This window comes from Nuphar pumila, chromosome 3 (assembly GCF_984573655.1).
Source record: "Nuphar pumila chromosome 3, dmNupPumi1.hap1.1, whole genome shotgun sequence".
In the NCBI taxonomy this organism is placed as follows: Eukaryota; Viridiplantae; Streptophyta; class Magnoliopsida; order Nymphaeales; family Nymphaeaceae; genus Nuphar; species Nuphar pumila.
Window position 1 is genome coordinate 11,259,995 of NC_143251.1, and position 15,727 is coordinate 11,275,721.

The 15,727-nt window shown below is 37.7% G+C and overlaps 1 protein-coding gene across 2 annotated transcripts; it reads right to left on the reverse strand.

Moving 5' to 3' along the window:
• Positions 1 to 10,149: 10,149 nt before the first annotated feature.
• LOC149841952 (ADP-ribosylation factor-like protein 8a) lies at positions 10,150 to 15,610 on the reverse strand. 2 transcript variants are annotated; one of them, XM_089998799.1, is made up of 6 exons: positions 15,469 to 15,610; positions 14,760 to 14,841; positions 14,508 to 14,540; positions 14,196 to 14,317; positions 12,204 to 12,365; positions 10,150 to 10,551 (listed from the first exon to the last, which is right to left on the reverse strand). In XM_089998799.1, exons 1-6 carry the CDS (start codon positions 15,504 to 15,506, stop codon positions 10,434 to 10,436), a joined length of 555 nt encoding a protein of 184 aa, XP_089854925.1. In that variant the 5' UTR covers positions 15,507 to 15,610; the 3' UTR covers positions 10,150 to 10,433. The 2 variants fall into 2 exon arrangements, with proteins under 2 accessions (XP_089854925.1, XP_089854924.1); XM_089998798.1 differs by lacking the exon at positions 10,150 to 10,551 and adding an exon at positions 10,915 to 11,238.
• Positions 15,611 to 15,727: the final 117 nt, after the last annotated feature.

Here is a 15,727-nt window from a genome sequence, read left to right on the forward strand (position 1 = left end):
ACAAAAACCATTGAGCATTAATCATTTGGATCTCTTTCCTAATCCGAGTCAAAATAAAAAATCAACTTTAGAGAGAAAAAAGAGGATACCAAAAGACCTCTAGAGGTAGAGGTTTATAAATATCTAATAATTCTCATCACAACACTCATGTGAACTATCGTGGGAGAATGTTGAAATTGATTAATAGTATGAAATACATGCACAATATCAAGCCCAATAATAGTTAAATAGGTCAAAGTGCCAATCGTTTGATAATATATAGTAGGACTATCCAGAGGTATCCCATCATTAATCTTCATCTTTGAGTTAATAACTTCAGGTGTATTCACATTTTTTCATCAATAATGTTTGACTTGTCAATAATATTGTTAGTAAACTTGGTTTGAGAAAGTAAATATCCCCGGTAAGAGTAAACAACCTCAATTCTAAAAAAAAATCTGAGAAATTAAAGATCAATTATTTTAAAGTATTTTTTAAGTATATATTTAATATCCTTTACCCCATGTTTGTCTTCACCTGTAATGATTATATCATCAACATAAATGAAAAATATAACAATACCTGCATCAAGTTTCTTAGTAAATATAACAATATTAGTATAATAAGATTTAAAGCAATTTCAATTCTAAGAAAAATTCTTAGAAATCTAAGATTAGTTATTTCAAAATATTTTTTAAGAATACATTTGATATCTTTTACCCCATGTTTGTCTTCACTATCATCGATTTAAATTTGTATCTTTTTTTTTAGATCTCCATTTAAAAATACATTTTTTACATCTATTTGGTATATAAGCAAACCTTTAATAACAACAATAGTAATAAGGGTCCTAATTGAAGTTATTATGACAACTGGGGCAAAAGTCTCATCGCAGTCTATATTGTATTCTTGTGCATACCTTTTGGCAACTAACCTGACATTATTTCTTTCTAAGGTTCCATCACTCTTAGTTTTTACTTTGTACACTCCTTTGCAACCTATATTTTTCTTGATCTTAGAGACTTCTTAAGTTTTTACCCATACGGGATATTCTTTGACTTGTTTATATGTGGTAGGTTCAAAATAGGTAAATATTCTAGCTAGACAAGCCCTACATTAAGAGAAAAATGATTCATATGAAACAAATCTATTAGGGGGTCTAGTAGTCATATTTGAACTTCAGATTGTTTCAGTTTGTTGATCTTCTAAGACAGAGTACCTTTCTAAGGTATTTAGTTAAATATCATTGTTATGTCTTCTATATTAAATTATACTAGGTTCTCCAGTTTCAATGTTTTCACCATCCTAATTTGATTGAGGCTTTTCACTTCTATCATTCTTATACGAAGGTTTACCTTTACTTTGAAACACTAATCCAAGCAAGAAATAATACTTAGAGTCTTTCTTAGGCATATTTCAAAAGAAATTATCATTTTCTAAAAATCAAACATTCCTAGATATATATAATTTGTTATTTTTTAAATCAAAACATCTAAACTCTTTATGAGTTTCTCCATATCCAAAGAAAACACAAGCTATAGCTTTGGGAGAGAGTTTATCATTTTTTTAGTGAGAACAAAACATTTGCATCCAAAAGGTCTTAGTGTAAGATAATCGGGAAAAACTTTAAAAAGTTTTTCATAAGGAAAAATGTTTTGAATCTTGGATGACGAAAGTCGATTAATGAGATATACTAAGTTCAAACATACTTTAGCCAAAAAATGTTTGGAACATCTTTTGCAATTAAAAGAGTTCTAGTAGTTTCAATTATGTGCCTATGTTTTCGTTCAATTAATCCGTTTTTTTGAGAAGTATAGGCATATGATCTTTGATGAACAATTTTATTAATTTCAAAATAAGTTTTGAATTTATTTGTCATAAATTCCCCCCCCCAGTCAAAGCAAAAGATAAAATTTTTGGTTTTAAATTGGTTTTTGATAAAATTATGATATTTTTTAAAGTTTTCCAAAACCTCATTTTTGTACCTAAGAAACTATATCCATAAGTATCTTTTAAAGTCATCAATAAATATCGTATAATAAGAAAAACCATCTTTAGATAAAATAGGAGAGGGTTCCTATGCGTCCGAGTGCACTAATTCAAAAAGTTTAGAAGAAAAGAGGGTTCTTTTTGAAAATGAGAGCGCCTTCATTTTTCAAATAATATAATCCTCAAAATAAATTTTTCATTACAAAATTTGCTTAAATGAGGTACATGAGACAATTTTGACAAACTAGAATGTCCCAATCTTTGACGCCATAAAGCTAGATTTAAATTTTGAATATTATAACAAAGATTGCTTTTTGAAAAAAGAAAATCCATGTAGTAAATATCTCATTCTCTATAGCCTTTCTTAATTTGCTTTTCTGAGTGGAGATCCTGCACAACACTTTTTAGATGATGAGACATTACACCCACAGTCAGTAATTTGTGAAACAGATAAAAAATTTAAATTCATTTTTGGGACAAGCCTAACTTTTGAAATAAATAATTTTAAAGAGTTTTAAAAAATTTTAATGCTTTTTATGCTAAGAGAGGATCCATCGATGGTAAAAACATTTTTTGGTATTGAGTTAGTGCAACTTTCGAAAAGTAAAGAGGAGTGTGAAGTCATATGAAATGAAGCTCCAAAATTTAAAAGTCATGAAACCTTATAGAGAGGCGATAATGTGGAGACCGTTGCACTGAAAAGAGAAGCATTTTTTATTAGTGGATGAAGAGCTTTTATGATTTGAGAGAACATGATTCCAATAGATTTATAATCTTCATTGGTTTCACTTCTTTCTTTGTGAGACACTCCTACATTTGAGGCAAAATAGCCAAATATGACCAGATTTTTCACAATTATGACAAGTCAATATAGTTCTTTTTTATTGTCATCATATCTAGACTTCTCATTATAAGACTTTGAAAATGAGGTAGTGTATAAGCATTTGTGTTGGCACTCGATCTTGAGACGACCAACACATTATCCTTTGTCTCCTTAGATCTAGACATAGATTTTAGTCGTTTCCTTCATGCATACTTGAGTCAAGACTTCATGTGGGGCAAGAGGATTTTGCCTATAAATAATATTGACTCGAACTTGTTCAAATTCGAGTCTAAGTTCTCTAAAGAATTAAAACAATTATTCCTTGTGCTTGTATTTCTTTCATTCTTGAGCGTCGTTAGCTCAATTTTAGTCAATTGATCTTAAAGCCTCCTGAGGGTATAGTATTCTCGCATTGTCTTATCACCTTATTTGCAATTATGAACTATGTCTTTGAGACTTCATTTGTGTGACACATCTTTTTGGACATATGTTTGTTTAACATATTCTCAAACTTCATTAGCTCTTTCAAATCCAAGGATGTCGGAGCATCACTCCTCTTAAAGAGGAAAAAAACCTTGGCATGGCCTATTTCTTACTATTTATAAGCTTTTTTGTAATCAGTTAGTCTTTTCCTTTTCATTCTCTTTAAGGCTTTCTTCTTTTGATTCACCATCCGCTCCAACAACCACTTTTATGAGAATTAGTTGTAGTTCTAATGCGGATGCATCAACAAAATGTCAGAAGTCTTTTTTCATGAGAATTTTCTTTACCGTCGCAACCCACATATTGTAGTTCTTTTTTATTAAATTTGATGAGAACAACTATAACTATTTCTTTATCGGCTATAGTGGAAAAAAGAGTGAAGATAAGAATGAGAAAAAAGTAAAAAAAATATTGAAGAAGTTTTGATAGCATGCTTCCCGAAGCAACCTACCAATAAACCAATGCTCCATCAATCACAGGAATCTCCTGTTCAAGCATTTTAACAAGAGCACCAATGACTTTGATATCATGTAGTGAAATAACAAGTGCATAAATACAATGCCATGATGTGACTACAAAGGTGCATACTCTCACAAACATGAGCCACTAATGAGCCAAATACAAAGAACCACTAAAGGCTAATCACACAAGGTCTTAAAAGAGAGTAACAACACAAAAATAATAGAGTTTATTGCACAATAGTTGGAAAGCATACTTTTACAAGAGGGAGGAGTGCCTTTAAATAGGCATTCCAAGTATTAAGGGGCTAAGGCAGCCCCCAATGACTAGATTTCTAGTCGTTGGGGCTGGTCCAACACCCAATGCTGTTCAGCTTTAAATACAAAGAGATAAAAAATTAAAAAATAAAGAGAAATAAAAATTGTCAATTCCTAGTGGATTGATACATGTTACATGATAAAATTATTGAAATACCCTTAAGGGGTATTCCAGTTTACATACATATTAAAGGGCATATATATAATGCAAAAAATGTGTTACATAAACAATTTATTTTAACAACCCTCATGAAGTCACCACCCTTTGGCTTGCGCAAGGAGTGACACTCATGAGATTAGGCCCCATCCCACTATGCCAAACCCCTTTGGGGCCTAACTGTACGGTCTAGTAGGACTTTTGAAAAATATGGTTTGCATCTTGGTGAGTTCATTAATGTTTGCTACTCTTGTGAGTTCCAAATCTTTAAGTAAAAAACTCTAAAATTTTGTTTTATTTTATTTTTTTGCACCTGACCCTGCAGATGTGATCTACATGTTTGGTTTAGTAGAAACAAAACTTGGATAATGTATTTTTGGCCTGTATGTTGGATTTTTTGAACATTGAATAATCAATGGTCTATAATATACCAAAATTTCAACCCTCATCAAATCATATGTATATTAAAAATATACAATTCATGGTCCGATTGCTGCTATTTTGTCCATGTTGAACACATCCACGAAATCAGATTCGATCAAAACAACCTCCTCTTATTAGTTTCACCTAGGGGGTTCGGAAGCCATAAGTTTAGCCAATATTTTTCCCCATATATGTCCACCATTCTAGTAGTGCGGGATCTGGATCGATTTTTATCCATTGTGCTGAGAGGTGGCGCAATGGGCTGGGTGGGGGCCAGGCTTGGGCCTACAAATTAGGCCCAAGCTGGGTCTGAATCAAGCTTGTGGCTTGGCCTGACCAGAGGTGTGCATATATATATATATATATATATATATATATATATATATATATATTCATTCATTCATGGTAGAACTGAGTTCAAATCCAAATTTTATATGACAAGACCATTGACCCAATTTTGAACTCAAACCCACAATTTTCTGGTAACATAAGTTCGAACCCTGAACCCCGTGCAGATACAAATTGGAATCTTATCTTGAGATCCATATTCAAATTTATTCAACGCCCGAACATATCCGATCCATTTGCACTATTACGGATGACACCTAAACTCATATCCAACCAAGAGACTACAAAGCCTATAGGATCCAGATTTGGAAAAGGCTCCCTTATGGCCATATCCTTAATTAGGCCAGAGTTGTATTGTACAATGTTGCCAAAATCGGTCTGAATCAGCCCTTAGCCTCGATTCGATTCTTTTGTTTTTTAGAGAAACCGATTTAACAATATTACCTAGGACTTCGGGTAGCGAACCCGAAACCAAACCGTTTACATCCACCAAGAAACTTAAATGGTTAGTAGAAGATAAAAAAGGCCGTGAAATGCTTGGAGTAATCCCCAGCCTCTCATGGAGGCAACCATCCTCAGCTCCGGCGGCCCTCAGTTTTGGCCGAACACCGAGAAGCTGAAGCAAAGGCTTCTCCGGTATGGCATCGTCCTGACCCCCAAGATCATGCATTTCCTCAGTGTTAGAGATAAACCAATCCACACAATAATTCTTATCGTTATCCCATCGATTGGTTATGTGTTAAACTCTACGGATAAGCCAAATGCTCAAGTAAACTCCACAGATAAGTCAAATGCTTATCAAAATTTTGGAGAGATTTTTGTTGTAACTAAAGGATGGATAAAAGCTATTCTAAAATCGTGGAGTTCATAATTGTCTTCTTCTTTCTTCTTATATAAGAATATTATAATACTTGACGTAAATGTTAATGATCATTATTCTCACTAAATTCTCATTTTTCTCACCCTAATAGTCCCATGTCGTTTAACATGGTATTAGAGCATAATAGTTGATTCATCTTGGTCAATCAATGACCAATATATATCTTTGACTGCTAAGGGATTTGATCAACATCCTTGAGGGTTGATTGTTTGGTGGTCTGTTGGACGTGTCCAGCAAAAGCTTCCTCTGTCTGTGCTATCATCTTTTGATAGCATCTGCATAAGATTCAGTGTTGTTGCCTCTGAACGTATGATGCGAAGTGCTGCACGTTTACGACTTTGTTTTTTTCGGCGATCGACCATTGTTGTTTCCAGTGGTATGCTATTTTATGCTAGCTCGATATTGTCTGCTGCATTCTGCTTTCTCCAAATTATTTTTTGGCTGAGTTCATGTGGTGAGAGATAAATTAGTTTCAAGCATATGCGTGTGTAGACCGTTGCCACACAGTTTGGAGCCGTGGGTCGTATCAATATCCACTTCTCCAAATCAGTTTCAAGCATATCCATAAGAAAATGGCTGCAAAGACAGTAAAATCCACCAACACCGAAGGGGATTCATCGATGGAGTCAGCCGTTAGTCCATATTTTTTGCATCACTGAGATAACCCAGGTTCAGTATTGGTATCCCAAGTTTTAACTGGAGATAATTATTCAACATAGAAACGGGCAATGGACCCGATCCAAAATAGACTCGGGTTAGACCCGGTCAAAACTGGACCCGAGTCTGGCCTGGATCAAACCCAGACCCGAAACCATTATGGGTTCAGGTCCAATCCAATGAAAAACATCAGACCCAATCCACCCTGAAAAGGGTTTGGATCAAGCCTGCTATCGGGTCATAAAGTCGGACCCGGTCCGGTTCCACCATAAAAAGAAACAGAAAGCCTCGGGTTTCTGTTTCTGTTTTTCTGAGAAACCGAAAGGGTTTCTCCTTTTCGTCGCCCCACGGTGACCCACGTCATTATACGACAACGAACGTCGGTGCCCAATCGGCGACGATCACTTCCCCCGGTGACGCACCTCCGGCGATGCATCTCCGGTAACACCACTTCTTCGACCCCGATCGGCTGGAGAAGCAGAGCAGAGAAAGGGGGTTTTCAAACCCTGGATGCCATGCATCGCCAGACGATCACCAACAACCAGACCCCCCCAGCGACGTCTACGGTGACAACCCGAAAACAGGTAAGGATTTGGTTTTTTTAATAACTGTCGTCGTAGTTGTCGGTAAACCGGCGATGCCATCGGGCAGCCAACGGCGTTGATAAGGCTGCCGTCATCCACGACGTTCTCATCTTCTCGGCGAGAAACCATCGGTCGAATCTTCAGCTCGACGACCGTGGGAACCAGAAAAGGAAAAAAGGGGGTTTTCAAACCCCTTTCCGAATTTTCTGTCATTGGCAATCTAGCGATCACATCCCCCCACCGGAGACGCATCCTGCGGTGATCCCGATCCTGGCAAAACCTCCATGCAGCCCGACGACCACAGGTAATACAACGATCCTCCCTTTTTTTTTATGGATCTGATCTGCCACCGGGGATGTTTATCGCCCCATGACGACCATCGCCGCTGATGATTGTCGCCCCATGATGACTTCATCGACGAAGAACCCCATTACCCAACGACAAAGGTTTTTGTGGATATGATGCTGGGAAACGCTATCGCCCCATGGCGACGGTCGCACGGGAAAAACGGTATCGCCATCATCTGTCGCTGTTTGCGATAGACTGTCGGAATGACCGGTGACCCATGTTACCCCACGATGACATGCGGTTAGCGGTACCGATGCGCGGCCAGAATTCAGACAATGCCGAAAGACCCTACACGCACCCACGTACAACAAAAGTGGGGTGGGCCCATAACCCAATGTTGGCGATTTCTGTAAAACAAACACAAAAAGTGTACCTGTATTTGCCATAGAGCGCGTGTAGGGTATTCGTCGTTCTCCTCAACCGATCAACGCTCACGATGAGCTCAGACCTTAGGTCAATGGTGAGGAGGACCCTTAACCCACGGTACTGAATGTAGGTTAGGCTGAGGCTGAATGTAATGTCACACATCATATATTGCCCAACCACCTCTTTATATAGTGGAGGTAAGGGAGGTGGTTCAGTGAATGCGGATACTCCACATTCACATAACCTCCTCCACTAAGCATTAACCATCCTCCATTATGCAGCCCACTACTCCACAATCCTTTTAATGTCAAACCGGGCCACCCAATGGGTTGAACCCGATCCATATATCCAACAAGTACACTATAAGTAATAATTTACCCTAAACAACCCAGTTTTAGATAACCCTCCAGTAAGAATGTAAAAGAACTGAGCAGATCATGACTCAGCTCAGTTTGGCTTGTTAACTCATTCTTGATCAGTGCGTATAGCTGTTGAGCCACAAGCTACTCGTTTAGCTTAAACTAGTCAAGCCTAAACAAGTACTCGTTTATGCTCTCTGCTGTCTGAGAACACCACATCTTAATGCCATCTACCAAAAGTTGTTTTTTACAACTCCATCTTCAATGCCACGTTTTGGTAAGATCATATTTTGGCAATACATGAAAATGGTGTTTCCATCCTATTGCAAGGATCCCAAACAGAACCCCAAGTATTGGAATTCATTAGGCTTGATGATTTCACATGGCTTCAAGCTGTGATGGTAGCGGCCCATCTCAATCAAGCCACAAATGGGGATGTCGCAGATAAGGGGCATCTTCCGGGATCAACAAGAAATGACAGCTTTGACATCATTTCCTTTTCATTGGCACATGGCCGCATCACTTTCATGTTGATCCCGGAAATGATGTCATGTGCAAATGAAAAGGAAATGACAGCTTTGAAATCAAGAAGCAGTAGGAATGTAAACTGTTCGGGTTAGGCCAGATGTTCGATTGAATCAGAGTTCGTTTGATCGGATTGTGCAAGCAAATTCAGATTCAAGTAGGATTTGGTTGCCCCGTTCTCGCATCCAAGCCCAAATTTAAACCCATATCTGACAAGATCTGACCCAATAATATGCATATGCTGGATATTTAGGAGGCGTTTGATTGCACAGACAGAAGTGTGTAGAAATTTGCCTATCTGAACGTTGCTGGACAGGCACGGAGGTGTCCTGAACAAGTAGAGTTCTTGTCACAGGTATTCTATTCCGCCCCTTTTTATTTTTGGTTTTTGTCCCAAGTATCCGAACCCCACTCCTCCAAGGGAAGGAGCGGAACACCGTGGGATGCCTAAAAGGTATCCCGTTGGACACATGAGACACCATGTTTCAAGCGTCCCAGATGTTCACTGTTTGTGGGGCATGGACGGTAGTGACCCATGGACACTTCTGTCCACGCAATCAAACACTCCCTTAGGATGCATGCCTTAATCGGATGTGGGTTCAGTATAGGCTGTACAAATCCGAGTTTGGATAACACTCGAATCAGATTGTCTTACACCCAACAAGATCCAACCCGTTTTCATTGCCACTAGTCTTCAGAAGGGTCTCTTACTTGTTGCCATTAATCTGAAAAAAAACACTAAGAGCAGGTTTGCGGTATTCCTAATTGTTGTGATTTCATGGGGCTTTCTTATCGATCCAAAGGTCAGCTGACTGGACGCGATGAGGAGACCCTGTAAGGTCCGGGTCTGATTTTAGCTGGCATGATACTACCAGTCCAAGTCAAGCTGCGTCTATTTGATGGGATTGACTTCCAACTCAATATGGTTTTAGCCAACTTAATTTGCTTGGGCCAAAGCATAAGTTTGTAATTGCTGAACTGGGTTAAGTTAGAAAAAACAGAAACCATTTGTGTTTAGCTTGGTCTTGTGGTGAGGCGAGATATTTAGCCAAGCCGTGCTTGGACTGGAAACTGATAGTAGAAGCATTAAGCTGGGTCCTGAAAGATCTGACCCGAGTTCAAGCTGACCCTCTCCCACTAAATATTGGGAAAACTTACTGGTTTCATTTCCATGAGAGAGCTTTTTTAATAAGCTCTAATTAAGATAATTTCTAATATGATAAACTTCCTAAATAGATATGGATCCGATACCTAAATACATACTATGAACAAAAAAAAGATTCAAAGTATCAAATTGGATCCGATTGGATATTGTGGACACCGGTCATGACTGGTTGTGCCCTGCATCAGTAACCCACAAAAAACTAAAAGGAAATATGGAAACAAACAGAGTAAAGGCACTGGTTGGTGATAAAACGGAGCTTCTTCACAAATCAGAAATCATTGACCCCATTTGTTATTCACAATTTCAACATTAACAATATCACAAACCAAATCAGGTCCACAGCCTTATTGGAGAGCTCAACGTTAAGATACATTAGCCATAATCACAGTAGTGAACAGCCATAATAAAGATCCTCCAATGGGAAAGAAAATGAAAAACTTGTTTCATGCAAACAGGAGACAGGTCAGACATTCGTAAGCCTGGTTAGCCAAGAATCCACACCACCCATGAAGAAAGCAAACCACCTAAGGCACATGCACAGTCGAACCTATAAACACAGGAAACTCCCCTTTCAGTTCTTCGTCCTTGAATGTTTCACAAGCCAATCGATAACAGAGTCAATGTTGGTCGAATTCTTGCATGAGATCATGAAGCAGCAAACTTCTCTGACCGTAATAGACTTGAGCCCCCTGTATCACAAGCTGCATTCTTGGTAACAGAAACAAATGGAAGAAACCTACAGACTCTAGTCATTGCATAAATAACAAAGTGAGTGCAACTAGTAGTGGTAAAATAGCAAAGCGGTGCAACCTTTCAGTAGATATTGCGGACATGTCTAGTGCTGTCTTCAACTAGTATACATCATCTCAGCGGCCCTTTGGTTGGTTTATAAATTGATATGCTAGAATATTACCACCATCACCATGGTAATACCACGATAATACATTGTCACTAGTGCCAGGAGGCCCAGGGCAATCACATTGAAGGTAGAACTTATTTGGCAGATAATAAGGGGCATAACCAGTAAAAATGAGAAAACAAGCATGATCATAATTAACAGATTTATACCTTTGCATATATTCATAATACACCGATGGGTGTTATATTGACTCACCCACAGGATGTTGATGCATGTTTCTTGTTAAATTCCACCAACTGATCCCTAACTTGATTCAAGATATCTGTATGTGGTTATCTTTAGCATAGGCTTTATTGTCATGTTAAGCAAACAAGTCAAAAAAGTGGCATGACAAAGTAATCTTTCAAGAAATCCCATGGGCCTCTCAAGCCAATCGATAACAGAGTCAATGTTGGTCGAATTCTTGCATGAGATCATGAAGCAGCAAACTTCTCTGACCGTAATAGACTTGAGCCCCCTGTATCACAAGCTGCATTCTTGGTAACAGAAACAAATGGAAGAAACCTACAGACTCTAGTCATTGCATAAATAACAAAGTGAGTGCAACTAGTAGTGGTAAAATAGCAAAGCGGTGCAACCTTTCAGTAGATATTGCGGACATGTCTAGTGCTGTCTTCAACTAGTATACATCATCTCAGCGGCCCTTTGGTTGGTTTATAAATTGATATGCTAGAATATTACCACCATCACCATGGTAATACCACGATAATACATTGTCACTAGTGCCAGGAGGCCCAGGGCAATCACATTGAAGGTAGAACTTATTTGGCAGATAATAAGGGGCATAACCAGTAAAAATGAGAAAACAAGCATGATCATAATTAACAGATTTATACCTTTGCATATATTCATAATACACCGATGGGTGTTATATTGACTCACCCACAGGATGTTGATGCATGTTTCTTGTTAAATTCCACCAACTGATCCCTAACTTGATTCAAGATATCTGTATGTGGTTATCTTTAGCATAGGCTTTATTGTCATGTTAAGCAAACAAGTCAAAAAAGTGGCATGACAAAGTAATCTTTCAAGAAATCCCATGGGCCTCTCACCTTCAATTGTCAATGAGAAATGCGTGGAATAAAATGCACGGTTTCCAGAGCCAGAGTGTCAATAATTTGAAAATCAATAATCTGTAACCCCTCTGCATGCATAACATCTAAGGAAAGATGGACAAAGAGAGTCCTTGAAAGATTGCTAAGGGTAAATTCAAGCAAGAAATATATTTTTCCCTTTTTTTACCCTGTTCACTCATTTTTATGCGAAAAATGCATTATGGTGAAACCTCAATATTCACATAACTGAGTGAGCATGATTGTCTGCATGTCTGTTGGTATGAATATGTGCCTCCATACTGATTTTCTTAGATAGTGCCATCCTGAGTTTTCATAAAAGCAACAAAGATGAACAGTCACTTACATTGAATCTGTCAATCCCTGCTTTGAAAGCGTTTCTGGCTTGTCAATTTTGTTACCAAGCACAAGCAATGGAATCCCACTTAATGAAGGCTTGCTTAATAGATCATGAAGCTCATTTCTTGAAGTGGTCAAGTTATCATGGTCAGCCGCATCAACCACATATCTGCATAATGGAGAAAATCAGAGGCCAAAGTTCCACTCCATCAGTTAAATCTAGTGTCATAATCCAACATTATCTCCCATGCTCTTATGTCAACCTAATAACACATGGAATGCCTAAACTAAGCAGTTATACTTTACACAATCCAGAGAAGAACACACAAGAACAAAGCCATTGCTTCTTTTTGTTTTCTAGGAGGGGGCAATTATGTTTGGGGGAAAACATCAACTTAATATACCAGTAACCAGTCTTTCTGCCTAGGAGTAGGTGGAGAAGAGATACTCTTTCAAACAAATGGAGCACAGGTAAGCTCATCAAATCATATTATAGTAAACAAACAAATGACAGTATCTTTGAAAGACATCGTAAGAGTATCCATTTTGTGACCAAATAGAAAGAAAAAAGCAAAGATTAAATTTACTAGATAAATAAAACTTAAATAATAGCTTGTTTCAGTGGCACCACGATTGAAGTTTTATCATTTGTTCCCTTTACAGTATACCTGATTTTTCTTTCATTTTGTACCAACAGAAACCACATGAGTTGGTAAAAAAATCGCAAATGATTATAAAGGAACTGACCAGGCTTTTTCGGATATAGTCTATGCATAGCCAAAAATCAACCAACCCTTGGAGTCTCAGAACTTAAACTAATCTAAACCAATTTGCCATTTTCATGGCAGCTACTAATCTATACAACATACAGCTTCTAATCTATACAACATACAGGTTAAAAGGGTAATGTTTTTATCCTCTAGTGAAATTATGTATTTTAGATACTTATCATATCAGTCAAGGACAATAAAAACTAGTAAATTTGTAAAATCATAGTTATATAATCCAGCCAATTTTTGAATTTCCATATTTTAAAGATAGCAACTTTTTAGTTTCCATATTTTATGGAAAATAGGGACTAAAAAGAAACAATCTATTTTAAGATCTAAAATTTTGTGGGGAGTGGGTACAAAAGCAACCCTAATCACAAATAAGTTTGCAAAACATTTGAACTAGGAGGTAGGGCTGGTAAACAAACCCAACAAGCAAACCTGCCTTGTTCTAATCGACAAGTTCAAGCTCAGGGTTTGCCCTTTCATGAGTCTATGCCAAATTGGAGCAAAACCACCACAAGCATGAGCCAAGCCCAAGATGGCGCTTTTGAGACAGACACACACACACACACACACACACACGAGCTATGAAGCTTCACTATCATTTTTTGGAAAACAGAAAACTACGTAAACAAGCTTTCAAATTCATATATATATATATATATATCAGATTCCCGTCGTGATTGCTCTGGAGTTGTGTTTAGCAACTGATGATCGTTAATCAACCTAAAGGACTGGCAATCGCCATCTTAGCTTGTCAAGAGTATTGTTTAGTATTCCTAGCTTCAACCCACATACACCTAGGCCTTAGATGCCTAACTTTTGCTATCTCATGTGACTGTAAGATAGCAAGAGCATACAAAACGAGCCAAAGGTGCAGAATATATGTTAACCCACATAAATGTCTTCGGAGCTACATCCTAGGGGTGCATCTAAACAAACCTTCACTCATTCATCTGTAGACTATGAAAATTGACTATTTCTTGCACTACCATAAGCATGAACGGCTATATTGGGTCCTTTGAAGAGTGGAGATGCTAACCTGATAGATACAGAAATAAATTTAATCAGTCTAGATGATAGAAGCGTTCATTTTAACAATTAATATCAAACATATTGGGGCATTTAAAATCAAGTCATATGGATAATGGCGAAAATCCATTCATGATAAAGATAACTCTGAACCGTATGAAAAGAAATAAAATGACACAAAGTGAGATACATACACAATTGCAGACACAGCACGACAGTACCGCTCCCACATGCTGCGAAACCTGGGCTGACCTCCAAGGTCCCACAACTTAATTGTAACATTTCCCTTAGTTACCTTTCGCATGTTGAATCCCACCTGCAGGTTAATGTCACAACTTTCATGTTCAATACAGAGGCTAACAACTCGAACTAAGTAGATAACCTCTTACAGAGGAGAATGGTATCCATGCATACAAATCATTTGGAGGCCTTTACAATAAGTTTTAGGGCATAAATAGAATACTGAAAACAAACAATGGATTTTCATGAATATGGAGATCACTTACGGTTGGAATCATGTCTTCGCTGTATCCACCCGTCTAGCGAAAAGAAGAACGGAGTCAATCAGTCACCAAATTCAGTTACCAAAAATAGAAATCAGTAAAAGGAAGAACCAACTCAATCAACTTCACAAAAATTCAGTTACCAGAAACAGAAAGCAAAACAAAAAATCACAGAAAACTACAAAGAAGAGGACAATGCAGCATTATGACCACTTTAAGCAGACAAAAGAAAAATCAACAGGCACGAACTCATACTGCAATGACGTTCACGAGCGACGTCTTCCCTGCATTCTGCAGTCCTATAAGGGACAGCTCCATCTCTTGATTAAAGAATAGGCTGCATCCACCCAACAAAAAATTGTAAAACAAGAATAAGAAGATTAAAACGCGAATGCAAATTCACGCAATAAAAAATCATCACACGCCCGCCCGCATCCTCCCGTCACGAAAAAATAGAATATGATTCACAATTTCGAAAGGCAAAGTAGAAATATCGCCCTTAAAACTAAGAAATTGCCCAAAACCCATAACTGGTGCAATAATAAACTAATTTTTTCCGAACAGATAATAGCGTAGAATCGGTCCAATGCCAAAAACTGAAACCCATATAGCAATTTCGACGGAAAAACACAGGAAAAATATACGATTTTTCCTCAAATTCCGAATCAACAGAGGCATTCAAGCACTGAAAAGACTAATAAACTCGAAATTAGCTCCAAAGAAACCTAGCCAAAGCATCATGTAAATATTTCAAGAAAAAAGGAAAAAATTTATTAAATTCTGAAGAACAGCAGACAAAAATCACCTCAATACAAGATTTTACAAAATTTAAGATCGATTGATTAACCATCAACCGTCTAAAAACACCAAAAGAAAAATCATTTTCACAACGAGCATAAAGAGGAAAAAAAAGAAGATAAATTTCTCTCGAAAAAGAGAGAAGGGAAAGCCGGAAAGGGAGTACCTTCGGAGCCAATTGAGGAAAGCTTCCCAGAGGCCCATCGCCGGTTCGCCGGAAAACCAGAAACCGGGCGCCGGGAAACCGGGAGAGGAGGTAGGCAGCGATTAGGGCTTGTAGTGTAGATCTGAACGAACGGTGATCTCACTTTTATTTTTTTTTATTTTTACACCTTTATAAAAAGAATTTAACATAAATAAAGGTTAAAAAAAAAACGATTCGCCTTCTCGAGCAGCTTCTCCTTCCTTTTTTTCCAATCTCTTAA